The following is a 20,743-nucleotide window of genomic DNA, read 5'->3' as shown; positions in this document are numbered from 1 at the left end:
GCTAACCCTTCTCCTCAATCAATTATCAAGTCAATATTCAGAAGAAATTGAAATAGCAGAAGTATATTTCAAAATTTAAACTTTTATAAATAGAATAGAAGTGTGAAAATAATAAAGCATGTCTACGACCTGGTGTCACCGGTACAAAAGCATGTAATTGAATACAATCATCTCAAAAATACTACAAATATGTCTGAAATAATAACAACATGAAAGTACAAATAAAGAGAGTATAACATTGCTTTTGATGTCAAGTAGCTCACCCAAGCTTTCAAAGAAGTATCACATCGGACCAAAAATCAATTGGGCCCATTAGTGTTAGGATATGCATCAATAAAGATGCAACAAGTATAGTATGAATACAAAATCATGCATACTCAGTAGACATCATAGGTCGATCAAGAAAGAGTTAATAATTATATCATACAAAGAATGTTGTAAGTGTTGCGTTCAAAAAAGATCTTGTCAATTCAATTATAATAGGCAATAAGGAATAAGACAAGACATACAAATAAAAAAGTGTGCAATTCAATGCAATGGTCAATGATCCTATAGATATACACACCCTTTATACAATACGTTATGAGGTAGAACTCATAGAGGACTCGCAAGGTCTATACACCCTACCTGAACTTAAATCAAGACTTCCTGTCAAGACTTGAACTAGGACTCCATCAATATATAGTATGTGAAAACTTGAATCAAAACTAAAATCGGTATCATCTGTCCAGAATCGAATATGGACTTAAATTAGGACTAAAATCATGAATACATTTGTTCGGATTCAAATCGAGACTAAAATTAGTATTTTCTTTCAAAATGTTATTTCTATAGTTCCATTCACGTGATCCATGGGAATGAATGAGTATTTATGATTACAACAATAAAATAAATGTTACATGCAATAAGTATAAAATAATGCATTTTCACCAAAATTTCCATAGACTATAAGCCTCCTTAATGATAAATTTACTCTCAAATTCACTCTCTTATGTCATATTTTATCACTTTAAGCAGATAGTTTTCAATGCGATACTTATCTTGGTAAAATAACTCATAAAATGCATAAATTGAGTAAAACTCAACAAAGAAGTATTTTTTCAGTCATGAAATGCACACCAATTTTATCTCAATGTCAAATTTCACAACAATAATTATTCTTTTCAATATCCGCACAATGCATGACATATTTTATATAAATTGTTATCACCCTAGCTAAATTTGAGAAACATAAGCCATGTCCTACCTCGAATATCATGTAAATACATCACAAACCTTTATAAATGCACCTTTTCATTTCGAACAACCTTAACATACTTTCAATCTATAAAAAATGCACTCTATATGAGTCTACTGATACTCATATTATAATACTTCAACTTTGGGCTCATAAAATCAACCCTAAGCTTTCAAGGTTAGACCTATAATTTTCTTTCAAAATCATCCATAAGGTGAGAAACACAAATCTAAAATTTCAACAAAAATGAAATTCAAATCGACCTTTAAATTATCAAAATATAATTTCTTTACTTGAGGCACAAAATTTCTAATTTTCATGCTCAAATGCAATTTAAATGATGATATAATTGATAAATCAGTGATTTGATGTCAAACTAGGTTCATCCATAACATGTGGACTTAAGTTCCAAAAACCAATGAAATCTAATCACAAGCCAAACTCACACCAGTAAATTTCAATTACTTATCTTTAGGGCTTAAAATCTCAACCTTTACATCAAATTTGTAAACCAAAGCATTAAACTTAAAGGGTATCCCTGAAAAATGAATGAAACAAAGGTACAATTATGTACCCGATATTTATACAAGAAACATACAACAACAACAACAACGAACCCAATGTATTCCCATAAAGTGGGGTCTGGGGAGGGTAAGATGTACGCAGTCCATACCGCTACCTCCGAAGAAGTAGAGAGGTTGTTTCCGATAGACCCCCCGACTCAAGATAAAGAATAGTAAATAAGGGGGATGGATGACATAAAAGAAAATCAGGAATAAGAAATGCTAAAAATTGTAATCGTAGAAATACGAAATATGAGAAAATACTGGCGACACGAAATAAGACAAATAGGAACTAAGACATAAGAAAAAGGGCACCCACCTACGTACACAGTACTAGGGTTATTTCCCCGGCTACATAAGATCTCTCCTAATTGCATGCTACAACCCACACACTCACACTAGCCTTCTACCCTTATTCATGTCCTCCACACCTTTCTATCTAGGGTTATGTCCTCAGTCAGCTGAAGCTGCTCCATGTCATGTCTAATCACCTCCCTCCAGTATTTCTTCGGCCTACCTCTACCCCTCCTGAAGTCATCCAAAGCTAGTCTCTCACACCTACGAACTGGGGTATCCGCACCCCTCCTCATCACATGCCCAAACCATCTCAGCCTTCTTTTCCGTATTTTGTCCTCCACCAAAGTCACTCCCACCTTTTCCCGAATAATCTCATTCCTTACTATGTCCCCTATAGTAATTCCAAACATCCAATGCAACATTCTCATTTTCGCCACTTTCAATTTTTGGATGTGGGGATGCTTGACTGGCCAACACTCTGCTCCATACAACATGGACGGACGGACTGCCACTCTATAGAATTTGCCTATAAGCTTAGGGGGCACTTTCTTATCACACAACTTTTTCTAATGGATCCAAAATCAGAATATGAATCTAATGGTTCAATCAAAACACTATTTAAAGATCATTTGCTTCAGTTGGTACTATTTAAGATTAACAACATTAAAGCACCAAAAGCTTATCCGAGACCCCTCGAAACCAATAATGCAAATCGATGATTAAAGACGTTTCGGACGTGTTAGAATCATTAAATCACTGATACTAGGTCTTCTTAACTGAAAATCAACCATGGTCAAATTTAGCTTCCTTAAAACTCAAGAATCCAATCAAAGGCTCAAATTACTGTTGAACACCTCGAGATCCGTATCAACCATCCAACCAAGTTAAGAATCAACTTTCGAACCTAATAGAACTGACAAAACTCGAAACCAACCTCGTTAATCCAAAATGTTGACTTTAATAAAATATTTTTCAAATTTCAAATCTTCAAAATTGAAACCCAATCTTCATTTGATCACCTAAAAAATCATGTCATTCATTCTCAGAAATCATAGACAACACAATGAAGCTACGGGAAGATTCAAACTGGGGAATGGATTCAAAAGACAGTACGACTATATGGATGTAACAAGGGAACTTGATTTCTTTGCTTCTATTATCAAAGTATTTGTTGTGGCCATTTTTTTTCTTCATTATTTTCTAACTATAGTCTCATGTTTTTATATGCTTTATTTAAGGTGTGTTCATTGTCACAAGGTAGGAATAAGGATGCATGCACATCACCTTTCCTCAAACCCTATTCGTGAGATTACACTACCTATATTGTTGGTGAAGTAAAAGAAATTTGAAAGGAAAGTTAAATGAAGTATACTAGCTAAAATTAACCAGACAAATAATTGAATCTTACATTAACTAATGGAGCAATGTGTATAAAGATGGTAAAAAAATAAGGATCACCTAGCAAAAAGTTAGTTGTTATTTAGATGTTCAAAAGTTAGTTAAGATAGAATAGGCCTTAAATTCCACACTCCATTCAAACTACATATAGCAGTACACAAATATCGGATAAAATTTTCTCTTTCCTACTACATCTAATTCTTTGAAATTTTCAATTAAAAATGCAAAATAGTAGTCCATTGTTTTTTATCTTAAAAATTTTAAGTGTCCCTTTTTCCATTGAAATTGGATCAATTTCTTCACCCTCCCCTTCTACATTACCTACTTGGTTGATTCATTTCTCCGTTAATTCTTTTTTTTTTTGGAAGGAATTAGGAGAAATGAAAATCAAGATTCAAGAACTTTTGTTGGTTTTTTCTTTGCAAGGTATAAAAGAATTGTCTTGCTAAAACCAAATCGGAGGGAATAGGGAAGAATTTGATCAATTCTTTTTCAGTTGAAAGAGCTACAAGAAAAATGAGGAAAACTCACTTGAAATCCTCTAGGAGTTCTGTGAATGAAACGTTATCCGGCAAATATGATGATTCAGAGGGCTTGGCCACCATTCTTAGAAGTGCTACTATGCATCCAGGTTGAGATATTTCGACAAGCAGATCTAAGATTTAAACTTAATGGATTCAACCTTTTACGTTAAATCAATTACATATTTAAATTTATGAATTTGTTGAAATTCTAGTGATTTTATTCCACATGTATTTATGTTTATCTGTGAATATACCGAGGTCAATAAAGAATTTGTGATGATCGAGATCCTTATAAGATCCTTTGTATTGAGATTTTACTTGAAGCTATTAGAGACATTGATATCTAAATAGCACAACCAACAGAAGGTGCAAGTACCACATGTAGATGATAAACTAATACTTGAAGCTATTAGTTTGATCATGTCTCGCCTCAACCTCCAGATGCATTCAACCATAGGTTTGAAACTGTGGTGATAGAAGGTGCTTATAGAGACGATATAGACATAAAATCACATGGAAGGAATTTGTCTGGAAGGGACCTATAATCTCTTGGCATGCATGAAGATTTAACGAAAAATAGGATGTGATTGAAGAAACAAGATCTATATTGGCGATACCAAATAAGTAAGATTAAGTTTTTCAGTCATGTTAGCCTGTTTACCCTAGGTACAATGTTTTCTAGGAGTCTTTAGCCTTGTAAGAGATCTGTATGCCGGTAGAAAATGTAAAAAGAACTTCTAATGATGGAAATTGCTATCTTTTTGTTATTCTTATTTTTTTTTCATATAACATTGGAATGAGAGTTACTTAAATGGAACGGTATGGAGAACAAGGATTAGTGTATCTGACGTTATCTTGCATGGAATTGAGGCGTGTGCTGTTGTTTTAACAGTAGTATTCTAAATTGCCTTCATTGAGGAGTTGTTTGTAGCCTTCAATTCTTAAACTTGTTCTTGACTAGTCCAGCTTTTAAATTGTTCTTCACCAAATAGTGCATAAATGACTTGAAATTCGAACATCCGAGCAGGGGTCAGCAAGCAGAAGTTGATTGCTGAAGATATACTTAGATATGGCAATGTAAACATTTCAGCAGAAGTATTCACATTCCGCGAGTTGGCTCATGCGACAGACAACTTCAATCCTGAGCTTCTAGTTGGTGAAGGAGGATTTGGAAGGGTCTATAAGGGACACCTCAAAACAACTGACAAAGTATGTCCTTTTCTTAATTGTCAAAAACACATCTAAGCATTCGTTTTTTCGCGAGTTTCGCACCTCAACTATAAGTTGGTCTTTTTTCATACCTAAATTATCACCACCTATGTATTAAAATATGTCTCAATTATCAGTGGTTCCCTTTTCTTACCTAAACAGTAAATGATCACCAAGTAGGAAAAGGGAACAACTGATAGTTAAGGTGTGTTTTAATACATAGATGGTGATGATTCAGGTAGGAAAAGAGAATGTTGATAGTTTGGGGTGTTTTCACAAAAAAAAAAAAAGAAAGATAGTTTAGATGTGTTTTTGACCATTATCTCTTATTTTTTCCTTCTTTTCCTGAGATTATTAACTACTAATAGAACAACTGTTTCGGTTTCAATATCAAATGAGTTTTGTGTCTCCAGGTTGTTGCTGTCAAACAACTTGACAGGAATGGAGTTCAAGGAAACAGGGAATTTCTTGCAGAAGTCTTGACTTTAAGTCTTGTTAGCCATCCTAATCTTGTCAATCTGATAGGATATTGTGCTGATGGCAACCAAAGAATTCTTGTCTACGAATTCATGGAGAATGGATCTTTAGAAGATCATCTTCTTGGTATGCATAACTTAATTTGCAGTCTTTTATCCTTACGCCATTGAGCTGAACTTAAGACATCACTAGAGTGTAGTAGTAAAGCGATCTATGAACTACTGCTGTTTTGTATAAAAAAAAATTGTCAAATTTGATCAGACATACTTACTAATTCATATGCTCCTCAGATTTGCCATCAAACATGAAGCCATTGGATTGGTATACCAGAATGAAGATAGCTAAAGGCGCAGCGCAAGGACTAGAATACTTGCATGATATCGCCAATCCTAAGATAATCTATCGTGACTTCAAAGCATCCAACGTATTATTAGATGGGTTCCTTAATCCAAAGCTTTCAGATTTTGGGCTTGCAAAGTTAGGTCCAGCGGAAGGCGAGGATCACGTTTCTACAAGGGTTATGGGGACCTATGGATACTGTGCACCAGAGTATGCTATGACAGGACAGCTGACATCTAAATCTGATGTATATAGTTTTGGAGTTGTTCTGTTGGAAATTATTTCAGGGAGAAGAGCTATTGATAATACAAGACCACCAGGGGAGCAAAACTTGATTTCTTGGGTTAGTTGATGAAGTTACTACCTTTCTTTAACTCTTTCATATTAAAAAGGCCGCCGGTACACAAAAGCATCCGAGTTAGCAGGCTGCATCCCAACGGTGTGATGTAGACAGCCTATACTAATGCAAGCATTAGTGACTGTGACTGCTTCCATGGCTCGAACCTAGGTCACACGGTCACAACTTTACTATTGCTACAAGACTCCCCTTCATATTGAATAAGCTTAAAATTTGGCATCTTTATAGTTAGTTTTCCATACCTAAAATGATGTATCCTGGATAATTTAACATTGATAAGCCATCCCTTTCTTCCATTTCAGTTGCCATCCCTAATATGTTTTACTGCAGTCTAGATATTTCTTCTGTTTTTCCTTTTAACCCTGTGGTTAATCTACAATTTGAACCTTTGGCAGAAGTACAATAGTGCATAATGTTGACTATAATTCTGAACAAGGCTGGACTAGGTGCGGTCACCAGGGGAAGGGTGAATTGGTCCTATCCCGTGGTCAACACTATTGACTTTTGACCTTGAAGGTTTGCCCATGGAGAAAAGTGAGGGTCAAAAGTTCAAGACCACCCATTTCCAAGGTCATTGAGTGTAATTTCATTGCCTTAGTGATCGAACCAGCCCACTTGCCACGTATAATCAAGACATAGGCCAAAACAAGAGCTGCAAAATTTGATTTTTGAGCTTGTTATGTTGAATCATTTTCTACTGTTAGATAAAGACATGGCATATATCTCGGGATTTATGTTATATATACTGCATATGTGATGACAGGTTAGTTACCATTTTTTTCACTTTTGCAGGCCAGACCACTTTTTAAAGACAAGAACAAGCTCACTGAAATGGCTGACCCATTGCTCGGAGGAAATTACCCTGTAAAGGAATTTCGTCAAGCTCTTGCGATTGCAAATATGTGTCTCCAAGACGAAGCCAACACGAGACCTCTGATTTGTGATGTTGTTACAGCTCTTGAGTACTTAGCCGTGCCGAGAGATGATGAAGATACAGTTAGCACATCAGAACCAGAGGATAGTACTGATGAGTTGTGTCTCAAGGACTTAACAACGGAGGACTTAGCAACAGAAACTAATTGTGTCATAAGATGAAGTACTCTTTTTTCCTGTTTTACCATTTTTTTCTCCAGCCAAGAAAAGCAGAAAAAAGACAGCCTTTTTAGCTTTTGCTGATTGTAGACTTCTGTACTTTTTGATGTTTGAGAAATATAAAAGATTTTTTTGAGTTTTTGACAAGAAATTCTAGTTCTTAAATTCCAGTCAGGAACCATGAGTAGAAAGCTAAAGAAAGCTGATAGATCAAAGCTACATTAATTTTATTTCATCCTCGTATCTGCTACGACCGACCTCAAGATTCCAGTAGCTAGAGAGTCAATCCAGAATCTAGAGACGGCTGGTTCAGAATGAGTGTGATCTTATTATATGTATATACATTCAAAATGCTTTTTCGCATATGTGTATATACTTACACAGTTAGGGCATGAAGTACAGATTCAGTAAAAACCACAGAACCTGTTCTAAATCCGCCTCTATGTTACTGAACCGGACTAGTCCCTTCTTTGTAATGATATCCTCTGGAACCATAAAACATATTGCGGTAAGACATTTGTCGATTCTTCTCTTCTTTTTCCATTTCATCATACAGGATCTGAAACTATGCCAACAACTGCAACCACAGGAATCCATTTTCATATAATTATTCGTCTTCTGAGATTCAATAAAAGCCCAGTTACATTCCAATTCAAGTTTTCTGAAATACTCTCTGTCTTTCCTCAGAAGTGATCCTATGCTCCCCCTTGCTCCAACCTCCACCAGATCACTTGTATTCATTTTATTAAGAGACCTGTTAGCAATGCTGCTAGCTTTGTATAACATCTTCCGTCTTTGGATGTTCTTTTCTTCTGTTTCCAACAGAGGAAGGGAAGTCTTGGCACAACACGTAAAGTTGACAAGTTGCTTCCAGTGTGACCTACAGGTTACAAATTCGAGTTGTGAAATCAACCACTGATGCGTGCCTTAAAGTAGGCCGTTTACGTCACACTCTCTTGAGGTGGTGCCTTTATCCCCAACCCTACATGAGCGTGAAATGCTTCGTGCAGACAAACTGTACTTTTTCAATAGAGCCTTGTGAAGGCCTCTTGTTCATGAAAAAAAAATGGTAGTTCAAGTGATGCTGCTGGCTTTGTATCACATCTTCGTCTTTTATGTTCTTTTCTTCTTGTTCGTGAAAATAAAGATGTTAATTTAGGTTTTTGTTATTGTTGGGATCTGATAATTTTTTTTTGCTTCAAGGAGAATTATACATATGCTTTAGTTAAAAGCCAAGACTCTTGCATAGTTATGTTTGCAAAAACTACTTGTCTAGAAGATAATTTGGGGTAAACTTAATGTGTTGCGTCTGTGCTCCTTAGCAATCAGTAAATCTGCATTCTTTACATAATATTTTTACGACACAACCCAGTGTAATCCCAACAACAGGAGTCTGGGAAGGCGGAGGTGTGCGTAGATCTTATCCTTATCTTTATGAGATAGAGAGGTTATTTCTGATAGACCCTCGGCTCTTAACTTGTTTGGCTTAACTGATTACAAGTAGCTGGGTCTAGCTTGTTTGGCTTAACTGATTACAAGTAGCTGATATGCATTGTTTCCCAACTAATGTCAAACTCTGATACAACAAGAAATATTCGCATATTTGGAAGTCTTCATAAGGTACCAACAAATGTTACAGAAGAAATAAGTGAGAATAAACAATGACAAGAATGTTGCGATCTCAGGAAAGTTGGAGTCAATTATAAAAATCTTCAATGTTTATGTCGCTCCATTTAATAAGACAGTTTCACTTTCCAATTATAATAACAATAACTGAAGAATAATCCTGTTCATTTTGATACATTTCTCATCAGAACTCCAGGCTCTTTGCAGCTAAATCAAATATTTGCTCCAGCTCCTGTTTTACTTTATTACCAGCAAAAATAAAATTAACGGCATTCCTAGCCAGTTGGAACATCTCCCTCTTTTGTATACCTTTATAATGTAAGACGTAGGTTTTAGAGAGAGCATAATCTAGAACACTACTAGGTACGTCTGCATAAAGTAATACCTACCAAAACTAGAAGAGGCAAGGCTATACTCGCCAGATACGCTGGTAGAGAACACCCCTGAGTCGTCAGTGCAGAGGACAATGGGCTGTCCACTTATATATAAATCGGCTGCAAGTCAGAGCTAAGGTTATGCACTTGGTTCAAAGTATTTAGTGTCATAAGAAACAACTTCGTCAAAGATGACGAGTAGCAACAGGACAGGAGGGATAGTGGACTGAAGGTTTACATTTCTGCTTCTCATTACATTTAGATACAGCAAAAAGTATAAACTAAAGATAATCAGAAACCTCACCAAAATGATGAATATCCACCGAAGATATTGTTTCAGTCCTGATGTTGGAAGTCAAGCAAATTTCAACCTACGATGACATAGAAAACAATGTGACAAGACCAGAAGGATCAGTAGGCAAAGAGAATTTCAATCCACCACCAAAAAAGATTCTGCATCTTGTTGGTCTCAGTGTTAACAAAAGCGAATAAGCAAAAAACCTATAAGCTCTATTGAAGCTTTAACCGCTGTTAAAGCATTAAACACAAATAAAGCATAGACTTCAATGAAAGATGGAGCACATGGAGGGAAAAAAACAAATATGTATGTTTAGTCCAAGACTAGTAATAATAAGCATAAATAACAAATATAATGGACAAGGAAGTTGAAAAAAGGAATTACAATAAAGTGAATATCAATTGTTTAGTATCTACCCTTCAAGAGAGGCGCATTGGCAACAAAAAGTGTGTTAGGGCTTTGATGACGATGCTAGAGCTCACATTATGCGGGGTGAAACACTCAACATGTTTTGTGACTCACTTCAAGGCTTAAGCTCACTTAAGCATGCCTTTGACAACGCTAGGTGGTACTCTAGATGGAAACATCCAGCAGTTTTCTTTACACAGCAAATACGCAGGGTAATCAAGAAAAAGGAGAAATATCATCTCGTATACAGTCCTCTAGGGTAGGAAGGAAATTTGGTCAAGTATTTGCTCAATCATTGATATGCGTGACTGTATTGTATAAAAAAAGAATGTCCTAGAACTCTGGAAATGCACATGCAAAATTTCTAACCGGTATCTTTAAGGATTTTAGCTTTGCCCATTCTTCATCTCCAAAGCAACAAGCATGACCAATTCTTGCAGGAAGAAAATCTAGCATTGCATTGATTTCCATAAGATTGGGTACCTAATAGCACTAAGTACCAAATACACCAGTCAGAGAGATAACGGTGTGATACTGATAAAAGCTGGACAAACTAGTGAAGCCACATGCACCTCGCCACAGTGAAGGGTAATGAGAAGTCCTTGCTCTTTAGCAAACTCTAAAGCAGGAAGAAAAGTTAGCCTACAAGACAAAAAGTATCAAAAAACTCAAACCTTTTTAGACTATTGACAATGCAAGGCAAGAATAATATGCAATACAAAATCTTTTATGAGCAAAATAGTACCATTCACCAATGACAGGATTGCCAGAAAGGTCAATACCCACTACTCCCAAATGTCTCATTTCCAGAGCAAGCTTAACCTTCACCAACCACAAAGAAGTTAGCAAGCCATGGACTGTAAGGTCTATATATATACCTTCAGCCTCTTTATGCATCAGATTTGAGGAACATACAGTTTCCATTGCAGCTTCTGTTGTTTCACGACGATCAATACTGAGTAGAAGTCTGACGTATATTTTCCTTTTTCCTGATCCATTGCTTGCACCATCATTGCTCCGAGCATAAATACCGGCATTAGCAGGATAATCAAAATTAGGTTCATTAAAAATATCAACTTCAACAGAAGTAACAGCCCTTAAACCGTCTAAAACCGCTTCCATATATGACTTCTTGTTCATCCCTTTGGAGACATTTTTCTGCATTCAGAAAAGACATATATCAAAAATAAGATCTATACATATCATAATAGTCTTTTATGAATGAGCTAGAACAGTACATATGTGAAGGATCCTTGTGGAGGTCTGAACTGTTGATGCAGCTGTTGGTATCTTAGGTGGGTCCTTCACAATATCATATATAGAAAAACTCCACTTTTACATAACAACATCACAAGGAGAGCTTTTATAGGTGTGAAGAAACACTCGTAGACATGCACCTAATAAATGATTTAAAACACACACTATGAACTTAGCCACAATAACATAAGAGTCATACCTAGATAATAAGAAAGATAACAAACCTAGGATAACTAAAAAGACACATGATCCTAAACAGCAACGTCAACATCAAGAATTTTATCATGTTTCTCTGAAAATAAGGATTTACCAGCAAAGACATCTTTTAGGTGAACTTAACAGCTTTTCCAACTAATCATTTTCCTTTTAAGTAAGTACAAAATACATGGAATTAAATGCGTAAGAAAGCATTTGCATCATATTTCCTGCTTTTATACCCTTCCACAAAATAATTATCTCGAAAAACTAGTGGTAATAAGCTAAATGAAGCTAAAATCAAAGCATAATGTCAAGTATCTATTTTCACTTAATTTAACTGAGCTATGCTTGCTAAATTTGATTCCAAATGCCAAGACAACAAGGCTGATGGTTGACTTATCATAATTCTCTCAATTTATATATCCATTGTAACAACAAGCACAATAATGCCCTAAATTAGGAGCCTACTGATCAAGCTGATGTTAAAGTTCAAGTACCTTGGGAGTTGTCCTTAGCTCCAAGTATACAACATTTTCAGCAGCAAAATCTTCAATTACCTATTTTCATAGTGACAACAAAAAGAATCAAATAATTGCAACATTCATTGCATGTTATGAAAGTTTCAGCTACTGCACAATAGGGTACCTCTTTAGTAATTCTGGTTACAGTTTCATGGTCAGTTGTAATAATGTGAATCAAATCAAACAATTTGAACACTTCGGTAAGGGAACGATCATCTGAATCACCCAAAGGTAAGCTCAAGGCAAGTTTCAAGATACTCAAAAGGAAGTTAAAAAAAGGAGCTTGAAATATTACTATATATCAGCTTATGCTTTAAGATAACATGCTCCACATCAAAAATATGAAAAACACAAGAAGAATATTGTCTTACCTTTTAAGATAACATGCTCAACATCAGGAAAACGTACGAGTCCCTTATCACCCACTTCTCTAGCAAGTTCCCTGCAGAATAAGATTGAACCACAGAGAGGTTATTGGAAAATACAACTAAAGCAAGACCAATTGCCAACTCAGAACTCAAAAAAGGGAATTCCAAGAAAAACAAGGTAATTGATGGATAACTTGTAGTCTAAGTCTAGTCGAACTCCCTCAACAGGTAACAACAAAATTCATTGCTTAATGGTATGTCCCTAGTTAAGAGTCTCACATCGGAAAAGGGATGGGTAATTGGTCTACTTATATCGACTTGGACAATCCTCCTCTCATGAACTAGCTTTTAGGGTTGAAGTCATCTCCTACTCCAATACACTTAGGGGTCGTTTGATTTGGAAATAGTTATCTTGGGATAATTGGATTACCCGGGATAACTTATCCCACCATGCATATGGGATAACTTATCCCATCACTATGGTGTAAATGGTGGGATAAGTTATCTCGGTATTAACTAATACCTCCAACCAAACATGGGATAAAATAATCTTTTATTTTATCCCGGGACTACTTATCCTTTATACCTCACATCAAACGACCCCTTAAAGTTACTCCCTCCGTTCCATTTCATTTGGCCATGTTGACTTGGCAATCCCCTTAAGAAATTATTTATTAGACGTTTATTTTTTTTATTAACCGTGATGTACATGCTAGTTTGCGTGCACCTCGACTAATTTCACGAGATACCTGCAACCTCCCAACAGCAACAGGTAGCAACAGGTATCAGGTAACTCTGTCCACCAAGGCTAGAATAAATGAAAAGAAATCGCCTAGTGTTTGTCTCTGTTGTGAATTGAATCTGAGACCTCATGGTGCTCAACCAACTTCATTGAACCACTAGGCTTGGGTGCATTTATTAGAGGTTTATTTTATTAAACAAACCTGATGTAGGTGTTTGGCCATGAAAATCAAATTTTTTTAGAGTTGGAGTTGGAGTTGTGTTTGGCCATGAAGATAAACTGGAGTTGTTGTTTTTAGGGTTGTGCATCGGTCGGTTCGGTTCGGTTTTATATGTTATTGGTTCGATTTTCGATTTTTAAATATTTAAAATCAATAACCAACCAATAAGATATTTTCTTATCAGTTTCGGTTTATCGGTTTTTGGTCCTTAACGGTTCGGTTTTCGATTTAACTAATAAGAAAATACTTATAAAATAGAAATAGTAACAACTAACATAAAAAAACAAAATCTTAGTTACCGCCAAAATCCTACACAATGCATTTTAATTTACAAGAATCTTCAAACTTGAACTGAACGATAGTTAGAAAAAAAAATTAAATCCTAATTGTTGGAAGCTAAAAATGCTTCAAGCTTTTCAATATGATAATAGCTGAGCTTTATATTGTGCCTTTGTTGCCCTGACTAGGTTAATATTTTGTGAATCACTGAATTGTGAATAAATATATATATGCATATACATATCTATCTATCTATCTATCTATTTCTCTCTCTCTCTCTCTATATATATATATAGAGATAGATAGATAGAGATTTAAATATATAACATAAATAGGGATAAAACAATAACTTAGTGTATCCTTATTGGGTTATCGATTTAAACGATAACCCAATAAGCTAAAACCGAAACCGAACTGTTTACCCAATAAAAATTTTTATAAAACCAATAAAAAATCGTTAACCCAATACCAATAACATTTTAATCGGTCGGTTTGGTTTTTGCACACCCCTAGTTGTTTTTTTACTTTTTGTAAGAGAATTGGAAGTGAAAACAAGTTTCGCCTTGGAGTTGTATTTGGAATTCTTATTGCCAAACACCACTTTTGTAATAAATGAAAAAAGAAATTGAAAAAAAAGAAAAAAATTCTCATGGCCAAACGGGGACTATAATTATGCTTTGGAAATTAAATTTTACTATAAATAATTTATATAGTAATTAGATGATAAAGGTAGTATTAGAAGAACATGATAAACTTCTCTTGATTTCATAAATTAGACAACTATATTGAAACAACTTTTTCTAGTGAAGGGGCCAAGTAAAATGAGAAGGCGGAAGTACAATGTAAGATTTTGGAATTGAAAAACTTACTAAATATATAAAAAGACGTTCTTTGTGGGACAGGTCAAAAAGGAAAATAAGACACTTAAATTGGGAGAGAGGGTCTAGCAAAGATGGGAGAGAAGAAAAAAAGATAAATGGTTCCATAAGTGTAGAAGTAGGTTCAATTTGATCAAACAATGGAGTTAATGTTCCTTCAAGTTTGCAATAGGGGGTCACACATCTAGTTCATGACTAACACAGAACGCCAGTAGCAAAACACTGTGCATAAAGGGAAGCTTTAAAAAAAACACGCATTAGCAAGGTTACCCTGTATCTATGTAGGTGGTAAATGCGTCTGGTGAGCAACAATTGCAGATTCCACAGCCAATCTGCCATAGTCTACACTTGTTTATCCAAATGGATGACCTTGCCATCAAGTTGCGTTAGTCAATCCTTGAGTGTTTCAGTAGCTTCATAATTGCAACATAGAAATTATCGTACGTCAAATAACATATAAAAGTGTTGTTGGTTTTAGAAGATGAAATGTCTAATGTTTTTTCACTCGGAGAACTTACTGGATTGTCGATAGCAAGAAGTTAGTTGACGCGCGCAACATGGGAAAAGTCCTTAAAATAAAATAAAGGAAAGAGAATTTTATCATTGATGTGAACGTGATGCTGATAGTTTTGTGTTAATAATGTAACCATAATTGGCATTAGTTGTTGTTGAGACAATACTTATCAATATATGAAAAATAAGATCGTCAATTCCTCTAAGTACCCAATTATATTGTGATATGCAAAGAACCTTCTCGTTTGTAGGACCTTTAGTTTTCTTTTGTTTAGGAATGCAAAGAATGGATTTTGAACTTAACCCCAAAAGCTAGCTTATGTGGGCAGGATTATTCAAATCCATATAAGGAGACCAATTACCCATCCCTTTTCGATGTAGGACTCTTAACATTCCCCGCACACCCAGACCTCGTTAACTGAAGCTTAGAGAATATAATATGGGGACCCAATATCACTAAATAAAGATTTGGGGATAGGTCTGGCTCTGATACCATGTAAGAATGGATCTTTGACCTTTTTTTTAAGAGAATTAAAGGCTCAAATAATGTTTAAGAAAAAAAATATAAAAAATTAAAACTCTAATTTGGTGCTTAGATAATGCTATCAATAAGTTCCATTGCTCTTTCCACCAATAGTTCTTCATACCCAAATAGACGTTTCTTCCTTCATATAGTCCAAGATACTCTTTGTGCTCAGAATCGTTGATTGTTGACTCGCTCCATGTGTCATGTGGATCATTATATTGTCCAGTTTACAATTCGTAGTAAGCAATAATCAAAACACCAGCAAAAATCAACTCAACTTCATTGAACGGATAGACTAAAAGATAGTTGTGATGGTAAATATTTCTAATTAGTATGACTATTTCACTTAGACGACGATACCAATAATTTAACTTTGTTACACCGGGGTTGGGGTTACTCTTGTCGGATACAAAATGCATCAAAACCTTACCTAAGGGACTCCCAAGAGAAATTTTAAAGTTCAATCTCCTACGCATACATTTTAAAGTTTGGTATTGCAATGAGTCATTTTTCCGACAACATCCAACATTACAAAATTGGAAACAAATTTAAGGTAACCTTATTCATTTTGAGTTAAAATTTAAGGATTCAACATCCACAATGAATGTTAGTACACTAGAGCACCAAAACTTAATGGATATTGAAAAAATTATATATACATTGAATGAAATCAACTCATCATGGCTCATAAAGTAGCATGATCTTAGGATATACAAGAAAAATGGAGTAATGATTTTCGAAAAAAAATATCTTCATTTAGTATTTGGTTGACTAACAAGATAAACATGATATGCGAAATATTTACGGTGATGCTATTAAGTGTATTGGAATAGGAGATGACTTTAAAAAAAAATTCAAACAAATAATTTCGAGGTTGTAGACAATCCGCAACTCCGGAAAGCGCCATCGAAATTTGCATGATAGAGTTTATCTAAGAGCAGACCAAAATATTCGTTTATACAATTTTTTATTCATGGCTGTTAATGACAATACTTTTAAAGAACACCTCAAACACTTTCAAAAGTTAGTTGCAGGCGTCATTTTCAAATATGAACTACCTGATGAAGTAACGTCATGTGAAGTTAAGGAATTCAATAGTTTGTTCAAGCATTTCACTTCAAAAAAGAAAAGAACTTTTCAAAAAAAAAAAATATACATTATGGTTGCATAGATCACCCTTGCTTTGGAACTCTTTTCAAAAGACAGCCTTTTTTAACAAGTTGATTGTTGCTTTTGAAAACAGTTCCGTAAATATGCGTAGGAGGATGGACTTACAAAATTCATCCTGGAAGTCCCTTACTTGAGATTTTGATGCATTTTGTCCCTAACAAAAGTAACTCCAACCCCGGTACAACAAAGGTAAATGATTGGTATTGTCGTCCAAGTGGAATAGTCGTACTAATTAGGAATTTTTACCATCACAGCTATCTTTTAGTTGATCCGTTCAATGAAGTTATGTTGATTTTTTCTGGTCTTTCGAATATTGTTTACCATGAATGATTAACTAGACAACTAAAACTCACCAATTAGTGTTACCCCACCTAGTAACTATCAAGTTAATCAATTAATGATTCACACTGCACATGGAGCGAGTCAGCAATCAATGATTCTAAGCAAAAAGAGAATCTTGGATTAAATGAAGAAAGAAACATCTATTCTGGGATGAGGAACTATCAATGGAAAGAGCAGGTGGAAAGAGCAGTAGAATTTATTGATAGCGTTATCGAAGTATCAAATTAGAATTTCAATTTTTTATATTCTTTTTTTTAGACAATATTATGAGTAAGATTTCTTTTTGGGGGTTTTGATTGAACCTTTGTAGGGTGAATTCTTGATACGATTTTTATATCATTGAGCCTTTTAATTCTCTAAACAAAAAATAGACCCAATATTCACTCTTTACATGATACCAGAGCCACACCCATTCCAAATCTTAGTTCACCGATGTTGGTCCTCCATATTATATTGCTCTCTCCAATTAACGAGGTCTAGGCATGTAGAGAAATGTTAAGAGTTCCACGTCGAAAAAGGGATGGTAATTGGTCTCCTTATATGGACTTGAACAATCCTCCCTCATGAGCTAGCTTTTGGGGTTGAGTTAGGCCCAAGTTCCATTCTTTACATCCCTAAACTAAAGAAAACTAAAGGTCCTACAAAATAGAAGGTCCATTACATATCACAATATATTTATATGGATAATAATTTGAGGAATAGACATCCTACTTTTTATATGTTTATAAGTATTGCCTCAGCAATAGCTAATGCCAATTATGTTTACTAGCACGTGAAACTATCAACATCACATTCACATCAATGATAAAACTCTTTCTTATATTTTTCTTTAAGGACTTTTTTCTCAGGTTGCACACCTCAACGAATTCCTTGCTAGAGACAACCCAATAAGTTCTCCAAGTGGAAAAACATTAGACATTTCATCTTCTGAAACCAACACTTTTTATGTTATTACGTACAATAATTTCTATGTTTGTAATTATGAAGCTACCACACAAGGAAACACTCAAGGATCGAGTGACACAACTTGATGGCAAGGTCGACCATTCAGACAAACAAGTGTAGACTATGGTAAAAAGGTTGTGGAATCTAGAATCATTAGTGACCAGATACTCGCTAATGAGTACTTACCACTAGCACAAAAACCAGGTAAGCTCGCAAATAAGTTTTTTTTTAAAAGCTTCCCATTATGCATAGTGGTTTTGCTATTGGCCTTCTTGGTTAGTCATGAACTAGATTTCACCCCCTTTTGTAAACTTAAATGGAACATTTACTCTATTCTTTGATCAAATTAAATCTACTCCTACACTTATGAAACCATTTATCTCTTTTTCCCTCCCACCATTACTACAGCCTCTATCCTAATTTGAGTGTTATTTTCCTTTTTGACCTGTCCCAAAGAGATAGTCCCTCTCTAGTAAGTTTCCCAATTCCAACTTCTTACATAATAACTTTAAGATAACAAGATTTAAAAGATTATATTGATTTAAGACCATAAAATTCAAAAATCTCTTTCTTAAATTCTGTGCCCTATCAAACTAACACACTTACATTCAGACCGAGGGAGTTAACCACCCAACAAAAATCTCACTCTTTTTTAAACTCTGTGTTCAATCAAACTAAGATACTTAAATTGGGACGAGGCAGTAAAAAGAAAACAAACCACCTGATTTCATCCCCTAACATAAAAGAGGAGAAAACAAGAATAACACCCAAGAATCTCTTCTTCATTTTTTTTCCAAGAATCAAGGAAGAAGTGAACAGGTAGGACTATCTACTTAAAACATTTGTTCCCAAGAAATCAACATACACAAATATTATTTGTACTACTTTCCAAGAACAAGGGAGTATTGATAAGAAAGAGAGAACATACAGTAAAGTGGAGTCTCTGATAGAGCCATTAAGGTGGGCGTGTAGTTCAATTTTTGGCATTGACACCCACCAATCCATATCTCCCATGTTCTTGAGCCTAGCAGAATAAATGGCGGAATTTACAAGAACTGCACTTGGGTTCGGGGCTGGATATTGTTGCAGATAAGTACAAAGTGATACAGAGAAAGATATTGATACTACTTACCATGTGACTAGTTAGCAGAAGCCCGTACAAAGACGACATCTATTCTAAATTAGTATCCATACCCTGAAGGATGCACAAAATTAAAAAAATCTTAATAGTTTGAACATAAGTTTTATTAAAATATAATTATCATCTTCCTTTTTAATAAAATATATTTAATAATATATACTTAATAAAATATTTTATTTTATTTTTTGGTCCCCACAGCCAGCAGCCGGCAGCCGTGAGACTAATCTTTCATTCCTCTATCAGCGCACTAAACGATAGAAAACTGGCCACAGAATTTACTCTATTCACCAGAAGAGGGGATCAAACCCCCGATCTCTTACTTAAGGGACATGGCGCTTAACCAATAAAATATTAATACATATGCACAATCATCAAATAACATTTTAATACAATTAAATACTATAATTATATTGTTTTTTTATACCACCATTTCAAAATATATCATGATTCTAATTATTAAAAAATTCATTGTCAATTTCTTCTCATGTTATTCGAATTGAATTACATCCACCTTAGGATGAAGCTTATTTTGCTGAAAATAAATAAGAATGTGTCAAATTTAAGAAAATATGTATAATCATGTGACATGGGTACTCGTTGTAAAATAAGACTTCAATACTTTGAATTTGAATTGTTCAATCTTTAATCATCTTTAAGTTCACTGCTATAATTGATTTCTAATTATTGTTATGTTTACTGGACGTTCTATTTCATCTATCTGGATTACAGTCTCCTAAAATTCACATTCATTTTTTTAAAAAAAAAATCTCATAATAATGTTTTGCCACATATTATACATATTGTATTCACATTTTAAGTCATCTGTCATATGTATTTAAATGTTTATGTTTAAATAGGTCTTATAATTTTTGTTTTATATTAACTCTTTCTTTGTGTTCTTTTATTTACTGTTACTACGTTACCCACTACTTAATATTGTGAGATCAAAATATAACTTTAATTTAATTGTTACTTGATTTGATATTCTTATCTATTAATCTCTTTTAATATAAAATTCGTAAATATAAATTATCCATACACCTAAACTTAGTCATCTTTAAAACATTATTCTATTGATTGAGATTATTTCATTAATTACATTTAACAATAATATTTTGAAGTATCATTTACTCATGTTATTTTCTAAAATAACAAAAATTATAAATATGGTTACATTATCATTCCAAGTTAGTTTTTAATCCATTTACATCACCCCTTAAGGCGAAGATCGTCCTTCCTCAAATAGTCTAACAATTTTTGCTACATTATTTTCAAAAGTTACTTTCTTATAAACTATTATAATGTTTTTATTATTTTATTATACATCAATTTTTTCATTTTGATATTTGAATATGTAACCTTCAGTATTTCACTTATAATGCAAATAATGTTATATTCTATTTTAAGATGTGGTTTTGAATTCATCTAAAGTATAATAAGAAC

General features: G+C 34.3%; 2 protein-coding genes across 3 annotated transcripts; one reads left to right on the top strand and one right to left on the bottom strand.

Annotated features, from left to right (window-relative positions):
* Window positions 1-3,709: 3,709 nt before the first annotated feature.
* LOC107845804 (probable serine/threonine-protein kinase PBL23) lies at window positions 3,710-7,645 on the top strand. The gene is made up of 5 exons (XM_016690288.2): window positions 3,710-4,126; window positions 5,047-5,228; window positions 5,642-5,831; window positions 5,996-6,387; window positions 7,195-7,645. The coding sequence occupies exons 1-5, from the start codon at window positions 4,012-4,014 to the stop codon at window positions 7,495-7,497; spliced, it is 1,182 nt and encodes a 393-aa protein (XP_016545774.1). The 5' UTR covers window positions 3,710-4,011; the 3' UTR covers window positions 7,498-7,645.
* Window positions 7,646-9,175: 1,530 nt separating this feature from the next.
* Window positions 9,176-19,310, bottom strand: LOC107845653 (N6-mAMP deaminase). 2 transcript variants are annotated; one of them, XM_016690082.2, is made up of 11 exons: window positions 19,088-19,310; window positions 12,548-12,618; window positions 12,301-12,392; window positions 12,153-12,212; window positions 11,116-11,358; window positions 10,946-11,022; window positions 10,773-10,842; window positions 10,570-10,683; window positions 9,799-9,865; window positions 9,510-9,614; window positions 9,176-9,429 (listed from the first exon to the last, which is right to left on the bottom strand). In XM_016690082.2, the coding sequence occupies exons 1-11, from the start codon at window positions 19,171-19,173 to the stop codon at window positions 9,305-9,307; spliced, it is 1,110 nt and encodes a 369-aa protein (XP_016545568.1). In that variant the 5' UTR covers window positions 19,174-19,310; the 3' UTR covers window positions 9,176-9,304. The 2 variants fall into 2 exon arrangements, with proteins under 2 accessions (XP_016545568.1, XP_047253835.1); XM_047397879.1 differs by having other exon boundaries at window positions 10,946-11,358.
* Window positions 19,311-20,743: the final 1,433 nt, after the last annotated feature.

The sequence above is a fragment of the Capsicum annuum genome, chromosome 10 (assembly GCF_002878395.1).
Source record: "Capsicum annuum cultivar UCD-10X-F1 chromosome 10, UCD10Xv1.1, whole genome shotgun sequence".
NCBI lineage: Eukaryota > Viridiplantae > Streptophyta > Magnoliopsida > Solanales > Solanaceae > Capsicum > Capsicum annuum.
The sequence above is the reverse complement of the archived record's forward strand: the minus strand, read 5'-3'. Positions and strand labels throughout refer to the sequence as shown.